At 36.7% G+C, this 22494-nt stretch overlaps 2 protein-coding genes across 3 annotated transcripts in view; one reads left to right on the top strand and one right to left on the bottom strand.

Annotated features, from left to right (window-relative positions):
• Window positions 1-213: 213 nt before the first annotated feature.
• znf362a (zinc finger protein 362a) overlaps window positions 214-22494 on the bottom strand; it is a 24820-nt gene continuing 2539 nt past the window's right edge. The window contains exons 2-9 of one of the 2 annotated variants that reach the window (XM_081607036.1): window positions 18006-18069; window positions 15232-15472; window positions 14404-14529; window positions 12770-13097; window positions 11229-11453; window positions 10412-10490; window positions 8998-9156; window positions 214-4087 (exon numbers count right to left, since the gene is read on the bottom strand). In XM_081607036.1, coding sequence (XP_081463162.1) covers window positions 3968-4087; window positions 8998-9156; window positions 10412-10490; window positions 11229-11453; window positions 12770-13097; window positions 14404-14529; window positions 15232-15472; window positions 18006-18068 — 1341 coding nt within the window. In that variant the 5' untranslated portion in view covers window position 18069 and the 3' untranslated portion in view covers window positions 214-3967. The remainder of the gene's footprint in view (window positions 4088-8997; window positions 9157-10411; window positions 10491-11228; window positions 11454-12769; window positions 13098-14403; window positions 14530-15231; window positions 15473-18005; window positions 18070-22494) is intronic. The other variant, XM_081607037.1, reaches the window with a different exon arrangement.
• Window positions 16764-22494, top strand: part of LOC103464475 (uncharacterized) — a 24018-nt gene continuing 18287 nt past the window's right edge. Inside the window, exon 1 of the mRNA XM_008408597.3 lies at window positions 16764-16899. The gene's annotated coding sequence lies outside the window, so the exon portion shown is untranslated. The remainder of the gene's footprint in view (window positions 16900-22494) is intronic.

Raw genomic sequence — 22494 nt, 5'->3', positions numbered from 1 at the left:
TATTAGTGTGCGCTCACATTTCTTGTAACATTTTAACACAAATTTCAATTATTGTTTCTTAAATTAATTCACAGAAGTTGTTTGATGTGCAATGAAAACACTTCCTGAGTGTATATACACTTCTGTTTATATGATTGCCATAGAATGATCTACACATTGTTTATCTGCTGATGGTAGAATAACATCAGATCAGTAAAAACACGTTTATTACAATTGCTTTGACAGTTAGTAGTTTATTTACAGAATTTATCATGCTCCGACATAAAAGACAAATGTTAAGTAGGTTACAAATTAACTCAGGTGTCGTACACAAAGTTAAGGCCTTAAACACTTGTAAAATAAAGTATACTTTTATAAGTAAATGGAAAACTTCATGTTTGATGTGTCCACCTCAGTCTGCAGCTGTAAACCGTAACGTCTCATCAACCTCAACAAAGATCAGGGTAACGATGTTTAGCTCGTCTATGAAATATATCCATGGATTCTTTTTGTTTCCACAGTAGTGACTAATTCTGACAATTAAACAGAGAAACTAACTTGTGAAGAAGAAAACACGTTTTTGATCTCTTTATTTATCTTCTCATGTCTCAGATTCTTGGTCATAATTTCAGGTTCAGGTTCAGGAGAGATTAGAGATTATTTGGTATTTTAACTTGGCTCAGCCTCGTTAGTAATACTGCAAAACCAGTCACTGAAAAAAAGCCCACTTCCTAGAAACTGTAGACTTTTTAACCCACTTATACAAACTAAAACATGATTTATGGATAGAGCCCATGTGTCTAAACACAATACATAAACAATGCATGACATAAAACAAAAATAACTCATCAATAAATAAATGTGGCTATAGCAAAAAAGGACAAGTTAAACGCTTGAATGTTTCCTGGAAAAGGGGGAATGCCTAAACGTCCCTGCAGAGTGTTTACTAAACCTGGACAGCTATTTGCATCGATGGGCAACGGCTATTTTTATCTTGAAAAACATCAAAACATCACTTTGCATTCGAGGAACTGGATGCTTCCTCGAAGAATAATTTTATTCTTGGACGGCATTTTCTGTCCAAGAATAAAACCACAGCAACTGAAGGGCTAAAATTATAAACCTGACTTTGTCTCATTATTTTACAAAGCCTCACCTAGATGTAAACTGTTATATATATTTTTTTAGATTAGAAGGCTAATGAAAGTATTTTTCTGCAGCTAGTGTCTAGATAACGCTTCTTTACCAAAGTATAAAAAATAAGATGTAAGGACAGATATGCATGCAAAGCATATACGTACATACTTGTAAATGCTTTGCACACCTCCGTATCAAATTAAACAGTAAAAGTTATTCACAACACGTAAGCTTTGATCACAGCTGACAGAAATAATTAAAACTGAATCCAAATATGTTTGTGTCCAACGTGAGTTCAGAGAACAAGACATTGTGTCTGAGAAAATTTTATAATTTAAAATGGATTAATAATGGTTTTATTCCTTGAACCTGTTTAATCAAAGTTATATTTCTGAAGCAGATGAAAGCACAGTGTTTGAAATTATCCTAAAATGAGATTAAGATGAGCAGCCGTGTCACACAGGCCTTTCACAGTTATGATAAGTAAAAAAGAAAAGGTGGTAAAATTTAAGTAGCTTCATGTCAACTTGTCAGAATACATTAAAGATCTGCTGCGGTTGTGTCAACCTTCCAGACCTCTTAGGTCTTCTGGTTCTGGTCTGCTCTGCATCAGAACCAGAAGAAGCAGCATTCAGCTTCTGTGCACCACAAATCTGGAACGAACTTCCAGAAAACTGCAAAACAGCTGAAACACTGAGTGCCTTTAAATCTAAACACCCACCTGTTTAGAGTTGCTTTTGCTCCCAAACATATTTGATGAGTAATGACGGAAAAATGTAATATTTCAGTTGTTGATTTTTGTGTTTTTATGATGTAAAGCACTTTGAAATGCCCTGCTGCTGAAATGTGATACACAAATAAAATCTGATTTGATTTTTGATAACTTCTTATAGTTTCTGCATCAAGAGAGCACAAGGATATTATTAAGAGAACGTCAACTAAAAACGCTAAATAACATGATTCCTTTAAGTGAATTACATCTAATTCTCAAAACACCACAGAAACATACTTTTGTCAAAGGGAAACGGATCGAGGCGTTCTGCCTTTACCCTCTGAATACTTCAGCTTATTTCTGGTCTGTTTGCAGTGATGTGAAAAACTCAACAGTTTCCTCAACCTAGAATTTTTTCAGATGACTGTCGGTGAAGTTTAATCAAACCTCTCCATCCGATTCTGAGCTTGGCAAGAAGGCGAAGACATCACTGGAACTGAAGATGCTGACACATTGTTAATGAATGCCTTAGTGTTAAAACACACATGAATACAAAAACCTACACTTTTATGTTAACTTGCAGGCAAATATGTTGACAGTCCACCTAAAAAAAAAAACTTAAATTAATCTTTTACTTTTGAAAATGTAATAAAAATTCAACCTTTAATTGGAGAACATTTGCCAATTAGGGAAATTATCTTGTTTTCCATTTATGGCATCTAGATCCTACAGACTCCAAGTTCTTCCCACAGGATCACAGATCCACCACCATGCTTAACTTTGGGGATGAGGCAAATTTCCAAACATTCATCCTTTGTTTCAGGCTCAATTTTACTCTCAAAGCAGATGTTTCCAGTTAAGGTCCCAGTAGTGTTTGTGATGGTAGGTCTGATGAGGCTTTTCTTTGGCATAACATCAGATTTACAGCTCTGAAAAAAACTAAGAGCCCACTGCACTGAACCCCATTGAAAACCTCCTGGTTATTCCTCCAAATACTGATTTCTGAACTCTTCCTGAGTTAAAGCATTAGTATTGTTGTTTATAAATGAGTATAAACTAGTTTTCTTTGCATTATTTGAGGTCTGAAAGCACCTTTTGTTATTTTCACCATTTCTCATTTTCTGCAAATAAATCCTAAATTTGTGCTTTGAATATCACAGACATGTTGTCAGTAGTTCACAGAATAAAAGAACAATGTTTTTTACTCAGACATAAACATATAAAGAGTAAAATCAGAGAAACTGATCATTTTAAGTGGTCTCTTAATTTTTTTCCAGAGCTGTATGTCCAAAGAAGCCAGAAAATCATAACTTAATAATAAATCTGTTTTTCAAGTTTTGATTTACTTAAAAAGCATCTTATATGTTTCAGTTTAGATCATTTAAAATGTCACCTAAAATAAAAGCCTAACTTATTTTCGCCAAGGGAAAAAAGGAAAATCACTTTTGGCAAATTTTTTTTGGTATGATTTTATGCCTTAACATGAATTTATTTTTGTTATACTCATTTAATTATTGGATTTTCCTTTAATTTTAAGTTAAATTGTGGCAATGTGGTAAAAGATTAATTTAAGCCATTTTACACACCACACTGTAAAAAAAGTTTATAGTTTACAGTAAAATACCGGCAGCAGTAGCTGCCAGAATTTTCCGTATAAAACAGTAAAATCCGTATAAAAAGTCTGTCTAAATACGGATTTTACCGTATAAAATCGGTAAATTAGAGACATTTTTTTACACACCAGGATTGTCAACAAGATTGCCTTAATTGTAGATAATGGAAGACTAATATATGACTTAAGGGGAGTTAATTAAAGAAGTTTTTTAAAAAACACAGAGTTATATGTATAACACAGAACTTAAAAAGATTCTTTATGTAGCTGCCTGGAGCAATACTTGTTTAAGTCCCATAAAAAAACTAAAACAAAACAAATATCCGGCCCGTCAGTGTCAGGCCTGAAAGTGCTGAAATCACCTTTGGATGATCCCGTTAATACTTTCTCTTTAGCAACAAAGAGAAGAAGGAAAAACTCGTCAGACGAGAACCTCTTCTCCAGATGATTCCTGCCTCCGTTTGGAGCCGAGCGGTCCGTCAGGCAGTAGGAGTCCGTGATGGGAGGAAAGACGACGGCAGTGGAGCTCAGATGAGGGAGATCCGAATGGGAATATTGGGGGAACCTGTCCTATTCTGAGGGGAATGATGGGACATGACATGCTCCACCATTGCGTGTTTCGGCATGTGCTTCATGAGGTACGTCTCCTGGAGAGAAGAGGATAAACAACTTTACACTGCAAAACGCAGTGGTTTTAGAGCAACTATTATTTTTAAAGAACCCACATAGATTACTTTATAAAAATATTACACAAAGCACCTTAAATACCTGCAGTACCAAATATGTTACACAGATTGTAACATTATTTAAATGCAATATACCAAATAAATAATTATGTTACTGTGCATTGTCTCAAAATATAAAGCATTAATTAAATTTTTTTTTATAACAATACATATTTAATTTTACCCAAAATTGTCTAAAATTGGCCGTTTTCCCTGGAAAAATTGTGACCAACCTCATGCGAGCGGACATTTTGAAAAGAGAAAAAAAAAGCAGTTTCACTGCCTGTAGTGCAACGGTTCTCCAGTAGATGGCAGAATACAAGTCTCAAATTAAATACAAAAAAGAGGCCACAGAAACGTATCAAATGGCGATATATTAATAAAACATTTCAAGTAAACATAACTTGAAAATAAAGTGCTTGAGAAGTTAATCTACTAAAGTTGAGTAAATGACAAAAAGTTTAATATTTCATAGGCCAGCAAGGTGTCCCACAATGCATTGTGCCACCAGCAGCAGCGACTACGCTCTTAGAAATGGCTGTAAATTTACGAGAAGGACCTCGCTGCAGCAAACAGAAAGGGGCGGGGACGGACCACTGTCAATCTCTGACCTTATTCGGAAATTGCACTCCGGAAGTGAAGGGGGCGCTATTTCCTATATTATCCGCGGTCTCCCGTTTTAATTTTCTTTCTAAATCTGTGATATAGCCTCACCTTTAGGAAGGAGTTTCTCTCTCAGCATGTATTTGAACTGAACTTCTCTCTTTTATTTACTTCAGCGCAGCTCACAGTTTTTAACAATTTCCGTTGCTTTCTGTGTACTTCTAAATCTGCTCCTTTTTCGCATCTCTGCTACTGCCTCTAGTGGCGTGGAGGTGGTAGCACAACTAAAATAAATACATTACTAAATGAGAATACCAAAGCCTTTATTATTTATTATTAATTCTCGCATAACTGGAACCGCAAAAGATAAAGTCCCTCACAAAACACCATACCTTTTAATTTTCTTAAGGAAGTGGAGCTAATTAAATGACATAAACAATATTTGAAAGTGGTTCCAGTTTCACTTGTTGTCCAACCTGTTGAAACTATGGCAAATTTTAAATACCTTGGATCATTCCTGGACAGTCAGCTCAATTTTGCTGAAAACACTGGCTACATTTTTTTAAGAAACGTCACTCTATCTTTTAAGAAGACCCAATGATCTCGGGGTTACCTAACAAGTGCAACTCGACCAAAACCTCTAGTTAGTTAGAGGTAACATTAGCTAACATTACCTTTAGTTAAGTAATGTTAACATTTTCGCAATGAGTTAAAATGTTAACATAAAATATTTCAGTAGAGAGCATCCATCCTCTTTTTTTTCGTCAGTTTGAGCTCATAAAGGCGTTACTGTGTTTCTCTGGTAACTATAGAACATCTATTAGAAGTCATTCATTGACAGTGCAATAAGTATTCTTAGCCAAACTAAACGATAACATTTACCTGTAGCATGCTAAGTGTTTACTTGATGCACAAATTGTTGATATTGTGATTCTACTAATGAGTTTTATTTTATTGTTTTAGAGTCAAAGAAAAATTTCCACCTTGGAAGACTAAATAGGTTAATCATATTTTTTCCTATATAAAGGACTCTACCAACAAAACAAAAATGTTGCTTATTGCGTATTTAACAACCCTGGTTATTCGTCTGTGAACCTAATTTCTTTGTTCGTTATTGACTTTTGCTCAATTAAATTTCTTATGTATACATTGTATATGGTATTTTTTATTGTTGTTGATAATGTTGTTTTTCCTGCATTTCTTTTGTTCCTCCTATAATTGATGGAGATACATAGATGTTATTTATAATGTATAAAGGTGTTGTTTATGTCACCTAATTAGCTCTACACCCTGAAGAAAAATTTGGTATTTTAGAAGATAACTTATCTTTCACGTTGCCAGTAATGGCGAAATTAATAGTAAATAATAAAGATTTTGTGGTATTCTTGTTTAGTGACATAATTATACTAGTTGTGTTACCACCCCCTTGCCACTAGAGGCAGTAGCAGGCCCGAAAAGATGCGACTAAGAAGCAGATTTAGAAGTACACAGAAAGCTACGGAATTTGTTAAAAACTGTGAGCTACGCTGAAGTAAATAAAAAAGAGAAGTTGAAATGCATGCTGAGAGTGAAACTCCTTCCTACAGTTGAAGCTATATCTCAGATTTAAAAAAAAATTAAAACGGGAGAACGCGGATAATATAGGAAATAGCGCCCCCTTCACTTCCGGAGTGCAATGGTCCCATTTCCAAATAAGGTAAGAGACTGACAGTGGTCCGTCCCCGCCCCTTTCTGTTTGCTGCAGCGAGGTGTACTTGAAATTTACAGCGGAATTCCAGCAGTAACATACTGTTATTCCAAAATACCGTAGGATATTGTCAATTTGATGTCTTCTTCTCTTGTCACAATCAAGACTGACGACTGGCAGTAAACTACCGCAAAAATAATTGTACAATACAGATTTTTCCCTAGGCAAGACATTTTACTTGTATTTGCATCCAGTGGCGCAACTACACATTATTCAGGTGGATGCGAAAACAGATCGGCGGCCCCCCCGCCCCCGGGAAGGAACATCAGGGTGAAGGAGTGACGCTCACTCGCTCATCTTTGGGTCCTCGACGACCGGAAGAGAGAAGCTGTAGCTTTCAGCTAGCTGCTTAGCCTCTACCGTGGCGTTATGTTGCTTAGCAACCATGACGACGTGAATCACATAGCGGCGAAGGAAAAAAAAAAAAAACGGACTCGAAGTATGTTTTTTTTTCTCCCGATTTCTCTATTACTCTTCACCTTTTGTAATAAAGGCTGTTGCATATTAAAAAAAATCTTAGCCTGATTCTAAAATGTTCAAACACGTATAGCACATTTACACAAGGAATGCAAGCAAAGTATCCCTTTTCAAACACTCTCCAAATGTCAGGTAAGACAATACAGTTTAATAAAACTATTATGTTTTTAGGCTTAACTTTAATCAGTCAAACCGATTTGCTCAGGAATAAATTATATTTGAGTGAACCAAAATATTCCAACTAGATGTTACCTGACTTAATATCTGTGTTTAACTGTCATTTGGGAAAGCCTAAATGGGTCAGGTGTTCGTTCTCCCGTGGTATGCTAAACCTGGACCAGCTGGCAGCAGGCGAGGGGAGCTGGGTGTTAGTACAGCGGGAGCAGACGTCACCGAAAACGTCGGAGCAATATTGCAATTAGGTGATGCACTGATGAACCGAGCAGAAATGTGAGATTTATACATCTACATTCTCGCCTACAAACATTGTTTAATGTTGCGTCACGGCTGCTAAGCAACATAACGCCGAGGTGGAGGCTAGGCAGCTTAGCTGAAGGCTACAGCTTCTCTGCAATGCTCTCTGCCTTCGCAGGACCCCTCTTCGGTAGACCGGGTCGTTTCTCAAGCCCATGAAAGAATGAGCTTGGAAGGATGCAGACCCTGAATAGGGACACAAAGCTCTAGTGGTCCGGAACAGTCATTTTTATAAATTTTTTTGCATCTCTTTTTTGTTTGCGTCTCATCTTTGTTGTATTTGTTTCTCTCGTATTTGTTGCGCGTTTGCACCTGTCGAACACCGTAGTGTTTTAACGATTCTGTATTTTAGTGCTGGGGTTCATATGGTTGTGTGTATTTGTTATAAGTTGCATTGTGATCACTGTTATGTGTAGAGTGTTATGGGGTTCACCTGTCTGACTCTGCTGACTTTCACTCACATGTAATGGACCTGTCATGTGGGCGGGGGATCAGGGGAGCAGGAGGACCAGGACCGATGCTGAGTTGTTCTTTCGCAAGAACGGTAAACTACTGGCAGCTATAGACGCCAGAAGTTTACCGTTCTTTCACAGTATCCCTACCGTACTTGCATTGACGGTAATCTACAGTCAGGATTAATTACGGTACAGCTACTGTGCATTCACAGTAAACCTCTGGCGTCTGTAGCTGCCAGTATTTGACTGTAAATTTACAGGATTATTTCTTAGTGTAGTTAAACCACTTTTGTCACAAAAAATGTGTTTTAAGATGTTTTAAGGTTACTCCAAAGCTCCATGTATGCAATCAGTTCATCATAACTAGCAGTGCAGCTCATACTACCTATCTTTTTGGTATTTACATTTTCATACATGAAACTGCGCCATGACCAACCTGCTCTGCCTTAAGGTGTAGCGAAATATGGGATTGTTTTACTGAAAGGAATTGAAAAAACTAACACTGCTTCCAATATTGTCAGTCAAATATTTTAAAAAGTGATTATGTAAAAGACATTTTCTGTATGTTTTTCAATGTCTGAGTATCAATAAATCATCTTGGAAGAAAAAAACATAACTGCTTTCAATATTTTCTGTCAAAGTTTGAGTTTAAGAAACAAAAACAGAAAGCAGGAATTATTTTGATTATGTTGTTTTCTTTTTATATATGTAGTTTATAATTAAAAAATTAAGCACTGGGTGTCATTTAAGTACTTAAAATATACTTGGATACATTATGTTAACTTAAGTAAAATTGCACAAAGTTGCTCAATCAGTTAATTTTATGAAAACTATAAGATTTTGAGTTTGCAACTCAGGAGAACTAATCAGGTTTTGCAGAACACACATGTACTATTATATAATCACTACTTCCTGATGATCAAAATTTAAGTTCTGCAAAATTAAATTTTGAAAACTTGGTTTCTTTTTTTTGAGGCTATGAGTTTGCATACATAGTTTAAAGTGAACTCCATTTATTGTGCTTTACGGTGTTTCCCCTGCATGTAAAACGAACACAGAGGTTCCTGTGAACTCACTGAGGTGTACGCCCGGCCGCACATGCTGCAGCAATAGGCCTTGGCGTTCTTGATGGCATGTACAGAGAGATGGATCTGCAGCGAGGCCGAGTCTGAGTAGGCACGGAAACAGTTGGAGCATTTGAAGGGCTTGTCCTTGTTGTGCTGCCTCTGGTGAGACTTTGAGAAAGAAAGCAAACACATTCAGTTAGTCTGTGTGCTTAAGGACAAGCTGGAGACAGAATGGTTTTCTGAGTCAGTTTGTTCAACAAACCTATAGAAGAAGTCACATAAAATGAACTTTCCTGCTGATTAGGAAGCAACTTTTACAACCATGAGAACCGTTTTGACCTCTGTTCAGGTAAATGCAATCTGATAAAAGTTGAAAAAGCTGCAAGACATTCTGAAGTAAAAACAACTTCAAAAACACATTTCTTGCACCGTTTGTGTCATTCAGATATTGCATAAAGATGCATAGAAAAACTGCTAAAATATCCTGCTAGACTTTTTTCAAAGATTTATTTGAATGATTTCTGGTCATTTTTTCCAATGAGCCACTGTAGAAGTTTAAAGAGCCGCAGGTTACAGATTCCTGACTTTTTTTAAATCAGCTTGTGGGGATACTTTCTTCACAATTTGCAATTTAGTGTATTTTACCTTTATTTAACCTGGTAAGTTGAGAACAAAATCTAATTTTCAACAACAACCTCTTCAGAAAACATATCACACAGCAGAAAACAAAAGAATATCATGACACATGAAAATACAACCATATTCATACTGATTAAACATACATATCATAGTTTTTAAAAGCAGGTGCATCATCTTTGTTCCAAATAATTGCACATACTAGTTGGTTTCAGCCACAAAGCTTCAGTTTAAAGTTAAAGTTGAAGAGGGATTTTACTTTTAATCATTGCAGTGAGCCAGAAGAAAAAAATGGGAGAAAAAATTTAAAGTTTGGCACGTATTTTTTAGTGTATTTTCAGATATAAGCCACATGATGTTGGTGGGAAATGGACGACTACTGGACTTCTAGAAAAATTATTTTGACTGTTGTGCAGTAAAACCAGGCCATGTAAAATCTTACGCTGAAAAAAAATTGAGACAGATGCAACAAATGTAAGTTTTTCTGATTTAAAGTAGGTTATTATAGTGACATAGTTGTTGGGTGAAAGATGTTTGTCAGAATATGAGTATAAATTACAAGGTACTTTTTTCTAAACATCAAAATGCTATATATAAATAAACAATATAAACAAATGAGGTTCAGATGAAGATGTTTCTGATAAGATCTGGTGAAACAGGAGGCTTCTTTGTGATCCTTTGTAAAAAAAAAAAAAAGGTCACAAAGATCACATTACATGTAATTTTCTAAACCATTTGCCTTGGTTGTTATAATGGGGCAGAGAGTCAGAAAACGGCTCATGTTTACCTGCAAATTAGAGAGTTGCGTAAAAGCTTTCTCACATCCTGGATGGAGGCATTTGTAAGGTCGGTCACCTGTGTGGATTCTGAAACACAAAGACACAAAACCGGGTAGAACGGGAAGATAAAAGCAACCTACATCAAATATGAAGTGATAAGGTGATCCAGAAAAGGCTTTTTATATTTTAATTTTGGAAAAATACAAAACTACATAACCCTGACCCTAGCCCATTTTTACATCTAAAATGACGTTTTGGCTCTTGAACGTTGCATCAACACCAACTCGGTATATTCAAAATAACTACAAAATAGTGATGGAAACGGGTTACTCAAAAGAAAAGCTGCAGACACCGGTGGAAAGAAAACAACTCCAGGAATATTATATTATCAGAGGAAGCTACGTCATAGCTGCTGTGTGTTGGTGTGTCGTTCACTAGCGCTTGGATTCCTTTGAACGACTGTAAGCGGTTAGCATTAGGAATCGTTCTTTGTTGTATATGACTGCTTGGTAATGAATGATGCTCTGCGTTTAGGCCAATTGTCATTTTCATTTAGTTAAAAACTAATTTCAGGTTAGGTGGTCTGTGACTGTTTGTTAAATGGGTTAAGTGGCCCTCGCCCTGAAAAAGCTTGAGAAACGCTGAGCTAGATTTATAAACTAACAGGACTTTCTCTAGGTCTTAATCTATGGCATATAACACTATCAAATACTGCATAAAAGCAGTCCTTTGTAATTGCATCATTGCAGGTGTTAATGTTAGTATTTTGTGCAGATCTAAGACTGAACCGTTGCAGATGAGCTGTGTGTTTGTCGGAGGTCAGACCTGGTGTGCTGCTGCAGGTGGGAGAGCTGGCGGAAGCATCTTTCACAGTAAGAGCAGCGGTACGGCTTGAGGCCCAGGTGGATGCGCAGATGCTGGGCCAGGTACGAGGCGTTCGCAAACGTCTTGGTGCAGTGAGGACACTTGTGGGCTTTTGCCTCTGTGTGCGTTTTGGAGTGAATTTGCATGTCGGACTTGGAGAAGAAGGTTAGGGGACAAACTTTACACCTGAAAACAGGAAAACAGAAAACATGCATCAGGAAGAAAACACAGAAATCAATAAATCGTTAATAAAACTTCTTATTCTCCAGATTTTTAAATTAAACAAGTGGGAGAATAATATTTGAATATTAAGCATGTACGATGATGTGTTTCAAAAGTCTGTTTCTCTTAATTTTGATGATTATGACTTATTGCCATTAAAATACCCAAAAGAAAATTAGGTGCTAAAGATGGACATTCAGAGACTAGTGGGAAATGAATGAATGTATGTATGTATGTTTTTTGTGTGGCAGCTTGGGTCACATTCCTGTTTCCTGTTTTTTTTTTAAGCGGAGAGAGAGAAAAAATAGGACAGGAAATGGTTTCATGATCAAGAAACAGACCTGAACCGAGAAAAACAGAACAGAAGATCCACTAAGAAACTCTAAGAAAACATAAACATACCAACACTTACTAGACAAAGAAATATTAACAGCAAACCTAAACAGCACAAATTAATGATGACTAAGAAAACTGATGCGAGAACCTGGCAGAAATAACCCAAATGGAAAAATCTAAAAGTGAGGGCTAAAAAATAAACTATGATGTGGCAAAACCAAACCTAATGAGCAAACAGATGCAAAACTTTGATAAGAAACCCAAAACAAAACCACAAACCAAAACCCACAACATCTGAGCATCATGACAACAGGAGCCCCAACAAATCGTCCAGCATGTCGACCTACTTTTAATACCCTGAGATTTATGGATTAAAAATGATCTTTTTATATATATATGTATATTTCCAATGTCATATTCTAATTATCTTAGAAACAGAACTTTGAGTTTTCAAAATGAACCCAAAGAAACAAATAAAAAATAACAGTTTCGGTGTAATAAATCTATTTAAAATGAGTTAATATGAGTTTAACTGCTACAAACTGTTCTTTTAACAGACCAGTAAAGACTAAGAGATGTTTACCAATTAGACAGTTTGAGTATTTCCTTAACTGTTAGATTTCTGTGTGCTCTCCTTGTTTTAGTTTCCCTTTTTTAACAGTTTCTCCTAATCCTTGTTCTCGTTATCTTCCTCTTTGCTTAATGAGGCCCCAAATGTGCTGTCCTGTATTTGCATTTGTTCTGGCCATGAGAGTGTGAGCCTTTCCTCTGCCTACGTCTCCCAGAATGCTGTGCGCTTCTGGAGTTCAGTGAATATTCTATATATTGAATACTGAATATTCTATCAGATATATTATCTTGATATTGATCATGCCTCTATCGTGATCTATATTGGTCCTGATTTATTGTCCTGCTCTAAACGGAATACAACACTTTTTCCTCACCTGTAGGTTTTGCCCTCCTTAGCGGTGATGGTGACGCAGGACTGGTCGTTGCCCGAGGCCAGGATCGGGTACGGAACCACCAAAAGCGACGAGCCGTTCTCTGCCTTGATCTTCTTGCGCCCTCGTTCCTGCTTCGGAGGCGGGCCGAGGAGGCCCACAAAGCCCCCGTTGGTCTTCCCCGGCTCGATCCCGTGGCTGCCGGCTAACCCTGAGATGAGGTGAGGGGTGGGGGCTCCGCCCAGTCGGCTGTGGCTGCTTGAGGTGGGCGTTGTTGGGGTTATGATCTCCGAAGTGCTGAGGTTCCCGGTTCTGGATGCCAGTGCCACACCTGACGGGAACAACAGTGAAGATGAGAACATTACTGAACATATCATAGCTGTTATAATAACGGCTGGACAATATGGCTGAAAAATTGGTCACGATGTAAGTATTTCATATCACTCGATATTGATTATCATTGATTCGTTTTTTTGTTTTAAATATTTCACATAATGGCAAAGTGGTGGCATGACCTTTCCTATTTTATCCAGTTTTCACTTTACTTTGTTGGTTTTTACTTTTAATTAGATATGAGGCACGGTGGCAAAACCTTAGACTGCTGCAAGTTACTCATCAAGTTGTTGCTAAGTAACCACAACTTACTTAACAGGGTGTTGCTAGGCAACCAAAGAGTGAGTGTTAGTTGATGCCACCAGCTTGAGGCTAACATTTTTAAGTTCATTAATCTTGAATTGAGAGTTTTAACTTAATGCTGTAATTTAAACCAAATAATTATTTCACAATATGGAAGAAAAGAACTGCCCTCACCTCGTTAAAGAGCCTATTATTTTCACTCACATTACCAAATTAAAATAACTACTTATTTTAGTTTCAACTTGCGTGAACAAAATTTCTGATCTGATAATGAATTTTATTAAATATCACAATGACTAATGCTAAAAGCATTTAGTTTAAGGACATTATCCTTAAGCTTTAAAATAAACATTTGCATTAATAACAAATAGACTCGGATCACTGTAACGCACTTCCATCTCAGGACACAAAAACAAGCCGCTAAGCATTCTGGGAAATAGTTCCCACTCATGTCTTTTTCTTTTTTCAGTTTTTTTTTTAAGTTTGACAAGTTTAATAAAAAGTTAACACAACTTACTACTGTAAGTTTATCGTTCACAAACTCACATTTAGGTACAAATCTAAAACTCACTAAATGTATTTGACTTAAATAGTTGAAGACATTAGAACTAAATGCAGCTCAAACATTTTACAGTTTGAGCTGCCTCTGTTGGCTATTTCTATCTTCTATCTCCACCTTCCATACATTATTTTAACTTATATTTAATAATAATAATAATTGAAAAACATATTAAATGTATAAAAAATGAATAATTAAATTTTTTTTTGAAAGGATGCCGTTTTTTACATTTTCATATCTTCCCTCCAGCTTTCTGAGGCGCTGCTAGTGTCGGTTTAATCTACAGCTAATTGATGAATGAACGCTTCCTCTTTATTTCTCTGCATCATCTGGAGCATTTAAGCTAAGAGGAACAAAGAAAAGAAAAGTCCTCTGAGGCAGGTGAAGTGAACCACTGAGGAAAGGTGTGTCTTGTTTGCACAGCTGGGACGTGTTTGCTCACCTGAGACGTGGTTTGTTCTGGAGGGATGGTCTATGAGCTGACGCAGGTGCCAGTCCTCCCACAGACCCCGGGCTTTCAGAGCTGCCTTGTCGTCCAAATTCAAGTTCACATCTCCAAGAATACGACCTAATTAAGGAGAAAGATATACGTCTTAATCAGTTAGATAGTAACTAGTTACTTTTATTCAACTACATGAGAAACCTTTTTCAAATAAAGTACTTTTAGGAGTAAATTTACTACCTTGTACTGGAGTCATTTTGTCATGAAGTATTGCTACTCGTGAGTATAATTTCTGGATTTTCTACCCACTGAGAGTAACTTCACTGAATGAAAGACTAACATGTTTTAACCAAAAATTAACCAGGCGAAGACACACACCTGCAGTTTTTGTTAAAGTTTAATACGTTTTTATTGAATGGAACTAATTTGGAAAAATTTCCTTTTGTTATTTTTTGTTACTTAAATGAATTATTGTCATTTTCATCCTTAAAATACCAAAATTTCCACTTAACTTTATACTTTGGACCCTCTGATTATGTCATTTTAAAATGATTGATATTACTAAATTAAAGTTTAAAACAAAAAGATTTATTTTAAATCTTTCTTAATATGAAAATTGGAGAAGTAAGAAAATGTTTTATTGTCTGAAGATTCGCAAACATTTTCTGAAAACTTGCATATTTGCATGTCAAGTTAAAAAGTTAAGTAAACTGATTAAATATGATTAATCACAGAGTGTGATTAATCTGATTACAGTTTTTTAATGGATCGACAACGTTTTTTAATAATTATTTAGACTAATTGAATCTGTGGACGTAGTTGGAGTACCTGTGACGGAGCTGGAGGCAGGGCGGGCGTGCAGGGCGATGTCAGGCTGCGACGGGCTTGGACTGTGCAGCCCGGACCCCTGCTGAGCTTTGGACATCCCGTGCTGGCTGCCTTCGGCCTGGCCCGACGGAGACATCAGAGGCTGCTGGGAGGCGGCCGAAACGGCGGGCAGGTGTGGCGGCCGGATCTTCTCCGCCATCAGCTGCTCCTTGATTTTATTGATCAAGACTAGGTTATCCAGCTGACAGCCAGAAACCACCATTAGTGACAGAAGAACAGCCATCATCAGTTCAATCAGTGACACTTCTCAGGGCAATGGTGCCCTCTATTGGTTGACACCAGACATTGCAGCCAAAGCTTTGAGACTTTGAAGAAATGCCTGTTTAGCTTTTTCTTTGTTTGAATCCTCTTTATGCAAATAAATAGCTACTTTTGAAATTGAGTTAGATATTTATGTACTTTTAAAGCCTTTTGAAACATAGAGGATATAAAAGTCCCTGTTTTTTCTTCTTAGTTTTATGGTTTTGTTGAATTGATGCTTCAAAGATTTTGAGAAATACATTTTAATGTTTCTAATTTTTCAACTGAAGTCTAATCTATCTTTTCTGTAAGACAAACGTTTATTTTATTATTGCAGAAGACAAATGTAATCCAATAAATCTGCTGTTTCAGTCACTGGTTTCTACATTTAGGGCAGTGAAACATGCTTTTGATGTGGTTTTGGGATGAAATCCAGGGATTAAATGAAATAAAAAAAATAAAATGCAAACATTCTTCTTATCAAGTATTGGCTTTTGTGCTGGTGAATGTCAGATAAGTTATGAGCTGAGGTTCAAAATGTTAAAAAAAAAAGAAGGAGCAGTATAGGGAAATATATTATATTGTATATTATATACAGTATATTGAAATTTGACCTAAAACTCAAAAATTCATCAAAAGTTTGAGACCATATATGGCTTTCATGTCATTTCATGTTAAATATTCACACTTTACAAAAGTAAAAATGCTTTCTGTCTACAAGTGAGGCAGGGTTGAGACAGTCATTATGAACTGCTTTGCATTGCCAAGCAATAAAAATGAAAGAAAATACTTTCCTCCAGTCTAAACTGTAACCTGTAGTTTTTTTTTTGTGGTTTCAAGACTTATTTGGATTTTATCATGTTTTTTATAGCGCTAAATGCTTCCTAATTAATATAGCTATTACGTTACTGAGTTTGTCTACAGACTTCGCTGGGGTTCCTTGGAGATATAAAATATATTCTGCTGCTTTGATTTTGATCATGCCTTATGTAAAACAAAGTGACGGTATAATAAGCTTGTACTTTGACTTACACTTTTTTCACTTTGATATCAAAAGATATGACTAAACCTTTCAATTCTTTCAACAAGCTGTAAATTAGCATTAAAAATAATATGGTTCTGTGCTTTTCCAAGTCTGCTTATCCAGATGAAATCAAACAAATGTCTAATTTACAAATTGGGTAAATTAACATCCAGGTTGTGGATCCTGCTGATGCGTACATTTTTAGATTAAATTGTTTCACATTACTGAACTCAGCTAAATCAAAGAGGTGCTATCCATCTGAAAAGCTGTTAGCCTACAGTAGCTCTGTAAACATCTTAATTTTTCTACAAGCTCAATGAAATAAGAAATCCCCCCTGCCACAGGTATGTAAACTATTCCTTTAAACTCGCTTTATGGTGGAGACACTGTAGCATGCAGTTATGCTCCTATTCTCTTGCTTGCTGCTGCTGCTAGCTGCCAGTTAGCCGTTTCTGATGGTCAAAGAATTAAAACTTTTTAACTAATTACAAATGACTAAATCAAGCTTTTGGCATATTTTTTGTTACCAAACCCACACCTGGTCAGTTGAGCTGTTTAGGTACTGTGAGTTAAAGAGGCTATATACCATAACTGTCAGTTAGCTAAACAGCGCACTGCTGCTGGCTAGCTAACGCAGCTAGCACAGCTAACACAGCTAACAAACCTACTAGCTTGTCCAGCTTAACAAAACTCAAAAACAAACAGAAAAACTAAACTAACTGACATTAGGGGACATTATTTTTACTGGTTTTGTGTTTTTTATTATTATGAATATAGCTAACACATATGGTCATATTCAATAATGTGAGATTAAAAGTGACTTTTGAAAATAACAACCTTAACATGTTTTTTGTAAAGGACATATTTTTTTGTATTAAAATTGCTATTCTAATATTATGATGTGTTTTAGTTGCTGTAAGTGGAAAATCATCATAAATGTGTTTCCCTTAGAGTTAATAAAATAAATAAGCTTTTCAATAATATTTTAAATGATTGAATATAACTGTATTTTTGTTGAAAAACTGCTGACTCTTGGGAGTTTTAGCTGACAGCAGAAGTGTCCTTCCCTGAACTCCTTTCAGGAGTTTACAGCTCAAGGTAGCTGAAAGATGTTTTGTGTTTACTAATTAATCTTTCAATTAGAATAAATATATTTTTCAGACTTTTGGACTCAGAGGAGCCAGTAGGTTTAACTGAAATCCAGTTTATAAGATCATTTATTGGTAAAAGCCAGGGGATCAGATATCAAGCTTTGCAATGTGCTATTTAATTACATTTTGGTCAAAATGATCTGTTGACAGCTCAAACAATTAAATATTTTCAATATTCCTTCTTTATCAGAGCTTAGAAACAGAAAGCCTGTTATTTCTTATAAGCATAATTCAGTCATACAGAACTGTATTTTTTCATTGAGGTCAGATTGGTTTTAGTTGTGAAAGGTGGTTCTCACCTGGCCAGGCATAGAAGGAGGAGGAGGCCAAAAGTAGGGATTGTTAAAGCGCGGTTCAGCCATCCTGAAAGAAATACACAGATTATAAAAAGTACAATGTCAGGCGTGCTAAACGGCAGGAAATATTATGCAAATATTGAACCAACTCTTGTCGCCGTGTGTATTGTTTCTTGCTTGATGACTCCCGTTTGTTCAGATTTTTCTATAGCTCATGTGACCTGTACACTTCTGTGTGTTTCTGTTGTTAATGTGGTTAAAAGCCACGTCGGTAGCCCTACAACTAAACAACAGCCGACTGCTTGGTGCAATAATCAGTCTTGTGATAGCGTATTTCCAAGAATATTCAGTATTAAGGCTCCTGTTTGACCCAGCTTTGCATCCTTGCACTATTTTCAGTCCAACATGTTATATTGCTAGCAGGGAGGATGTTTATGAGCCATTCTGCAGGATTTGTACGTCTAAATTAAACTCGCTGAGGATTCTCAGACACTTTTGCAGGATGAGCATGCAGACTTTGAGATAGGTTGCTATGTGATTTCAGCTGTTAGTTGTGCAACAGTTATCAGAAAACAGAGCCTACTAGTTTGACTTACAGTGGTGTGAAAAAGTGTTTGCCCCCTTCCTCATTTCCTGTTTTTTTGCATGTTTGTCACACTTAAGTGTTTCGGAACATCAAACCAATTTAAACAATAGTCAAGGACAACACAAGTAACCACAAAATGCAATTTGTAAATAAAGGTGTTTATTATTAAAGGAGAAAAAAATCCAAACCATCATGGCCCTGTGTGAAAAAGTGATTGCCCCCCTCGTGAAAATATACTGTAACTGTGGTTTTTAACACTTGAGTTCAATTTCTCTAGCCACACCTAGACCTCATTATTGCCACACCTATTTTCAATCAAGACATCACTTAAATAGGAGCTGCCTGACCCAGTAAAGTCCACCAAAAGATCCTTAAAAACTACACATCATGCCGAGATCCAAAGAAATTCAGGAACAATTGAGAAAGAAAGTAATTAAGATTTATCAGTCTGGGAAGGGATTTATAAAGCCATTTCCAAAGCTTTGGGAATCCAGCGAACCACAGTGAGAGCCATTATCCACAAATGGCGAAGACATGGAACAGTGGTGAACCTTCCCAGCAGTGGCCGGCCCCCCAAAATTACCCCAAGAGCGCAGCGACGACTCATCCAAGAGGTCACAAAAGACCCCACAACGTCCAAAGAATTGCAGGCCTCACTTGCCTCAGTTAAGGTCAGCGTTCATGCCTCCACCATCAGAAAAAGACTGGGCAAAAATGGCCTGCATGGCAGAGTTCCAAGAAGAAAACCACTGCTCAGCAAAAAGAACATTAAAGCTCGTCTCAATTTTTCCAAAACACACCTTGATGATCCCCAAGACTTTGGGAAAACATTCTGTGGACCGGTGAGACAAAAGTCTGGCGTTAAAGGAACACTGCATTTCAGAAAAAGAACATTATACCAACAGTAAAATATGGTGGTGGTAGTGTGATGGTCTGGGGCTGTTTTGCTGCGTCAGGACCTGGAAGACTTGCTGTGATAAATGGAACTATGAATTCTGCTGTCTACCAAAAGATCCTGAAGGAGAATGTTTGACCATCTGTTCGTGAACTCAAGCTGAAACGAACTTGGGTTCTGCAGCAGGACAACGATCCTAAACACACCAGCAAGTCCACCACTGAATGGCTGAAGAAAAACAAAATTAAGACTTTGGAGTGGCCTAGCCAAAGTCCTGACCTGAATCCTATTGAGATGTTGTGGTATGACCTTAAAAAGGCCGTTCATGCTCGAAAACCCTCTAATGTAACTGAATTAGAACAATTCTGCAAAGATGAGTGGGCCAAAATTCCTCCAGAACGCTGTAAAACCCTCATTGCAAGTTATCGCAAACGCTTGGTTGAAGTTGTTGCTGCTAAGGGTGGCCCAACCAGTTATTAGGTTTAGGGGGCAAACACTTTTTCATACAGGGCCATGATGGTTTGGATTTATTTCTCCTTTAATAAAAAACACCTTCATTTACAAATTGCATTTTGTGTTTACTTGTGTTGTCCTTGACTATTGTTTAAATTGGTTTGATGTTCTGAAACACTTAAGTGTGACAAACATGCAAAAATACAGGAAATGAGGAAGGGGGCAAACACTTTTTCACACCACTGTAGATGCTAATCTGTCACTTTCTGTCTCCTCCTTTAAACAAGGGGCCCTGACTGGTTAAGGGTGAGGAGAAAACCAGGGTAAATTTGGAGTAGTGTTTTCTGAAGAAGGCTGCAAACCCAACATAAATCTCCAGAATAAGAAGCTGCAGAAACTTGTAAATAAGGAAAATCTAAATTGATAACATGCAGCATTTATTCCTAAATTTTTTTCTCTCATCTCAAACCTTCATGGAAACAGTTATAAATACCTACAATTTAGCTCTGATTGCGAGTGATAAGCATAATGATTGATAAGGCTTCTGTTACATTAATCAAGTTTAAGACTGAAAATCTTTCTTCTTTAAAGGCAAAGCGAAACACATAGAGTTTAAGTTTTGCTCTGAAGGCCTTTCTTTCCATAGCCTCTCTTTTCCGACCCTCTCGAAGATCTTTTTAAAACATTTTGCCTTGCATGCTTTGGCACACAGAGCCATTCCTAAGTCTGTTTGGCTTAGCAGAAGCATAACACAGCCCACATCTGCAAGCCAAGAGAAACAAAACCGATACATCTAGAGGTACGGCCGCACAATGCACCTCCCAGAAAATTTCTTTAACGATGGGGGCTTTCTGCCTCAGGGGAGTTTTTTTCTGCTTTTATGCATCTTTGTGTTGCTTTCTGAGCCACAACATGATTGTAGTGAGGGTTTTAGTCAAATAGGAAACTGGCATTTCTGTTTATTGTACTTAATTACAGTTTATTAGGCTGTCCTGAATAATTTTCTTTTTGTTTGACTTTGTTCTACATCCATTATTTGTAATGCTGAAAATGAGCTTCATATGATATACACGTTTTCATTTTTTTTGTTCAGTTCATCAGAAGTTTAATTTCTTAATCAGTTTGTCATACTATATAGAAATGCCAAACAGCATCCAATCCAGGCTATCAAAGACTTTTTAGATAATTTTACATAAACAACTTAATCTTTAGCATTTTCTGTCTTATACTCAGACATGTCATGTAATTGTATCACTGTCTGAAATCATTATTTACCACAGTGTTCATATCCCTTTAACTTTTTCCCCTTTTTTTCACATTACAACCACAAACTTTAGGACTTTTATTAGGGTTTTATATGCTACGTCAACAGAAAGTAATAATGATCTCATATGGAAGTAAAATCTACTTTTTTACATATGAAATCAAAAAACAAAATCAGCGTCTTCTTGTAGTTAACCCCCTTTACATTAACACTCTTAAATAAAACCAAGTATGACTAACTTCCTAGAAGTCAACTAATTTGTAAACAGAGTCCACCTCTATGTAACTTAATCCACACATAAATTCAGCTGTTCAAGTAACTGTGTTGTAAAAATGCTGTATACATCAATCATGACTTTAAAAAACTGACTTGAAATTAACGCCTTGAAATTGGTCCTCTGTCTCTTTAAGAAACTCTTGCTCTTTCCAACACCTTCAGGAAGTCATTACAACATCTCTCTTCTGTTAAGCCTTTAATAATGTTTTTACCAGCATTTTACTGAGTAGTAGCTCATCTAACGAGCTCAGTGGATGCTAAGTTCCACCAGGTGTTTGCTAATTGCTGCGGCTAGTCTGAAGGAGCTGAGTGGGAGAGGGCTGCTCTGTGAGGCTTGGAAACTGCAGCTCCGAGGTGGAGCTGGGTCTCGAAGGCGGGGCTATGTCCAACCAGGCGTTTTGCACAACTGAATGGTTGCCATGGAGATTAAAATGTTTCTCAAACATGCATGAAAGAATCAAAGCAACACTACTGGCATGTTTGTGATGAAGGAATAAAATTATAACATGATGTAAAGCTCAAAAAAGTCAATTTTACATAATACTGCCCCTTTGATCACCCCTGCAGAGATGCAAGGTATTGGGTTTAGATCAAAAGCATATTTGTGTGGGAACGGACCAATCAAAGGAAAGAGCTTAATCCAACAGAAGAATTTGCACAAAAACTTAAGAGTGTTCACAGATTCTCTAAATCCAATCTGACTGAGGTTGAACTAGAATTGTGAAACTTTTAAAAGCAAATGTTCATTTTCCATCCACTTCACAATTATGAACCATTTGGTGTTGGCCAGCTATAGAAAATCTCAACAAGAATGTAACATGAACATAGGTGGAAAATTTAAAGGGGTATGAATACTTGAATATACATGCAAGCACATAAATGTTTACATTTTTCTCAGAGCTGGAATCAAACTCAGAACCGTTCAGCCACAGGTCTCCTCATGAGCTCCATAAATTGTGTTAAAAGCCAAAAGGTGTGATTAAAGTGCTGAGATGTTATGGATGTTAACTGCAAACAC

Source organism: Poecilia reticulata, chromosome 5 (assembly GCF_904066995.2).
Source record: "Poecilia reticulata chromosome 5, P_reticulata-male-v2, whole genome shotgun sequence".
NCBI lineage: Eukaryota > Metazoa > Chordata > Actinopteri > Cyprinodontiformes > Poeciliidae > Poecilia > Poecilia reticulata.
This window is presented reverse-complemented; position numbering and strand designations above follow the sequence as displayed.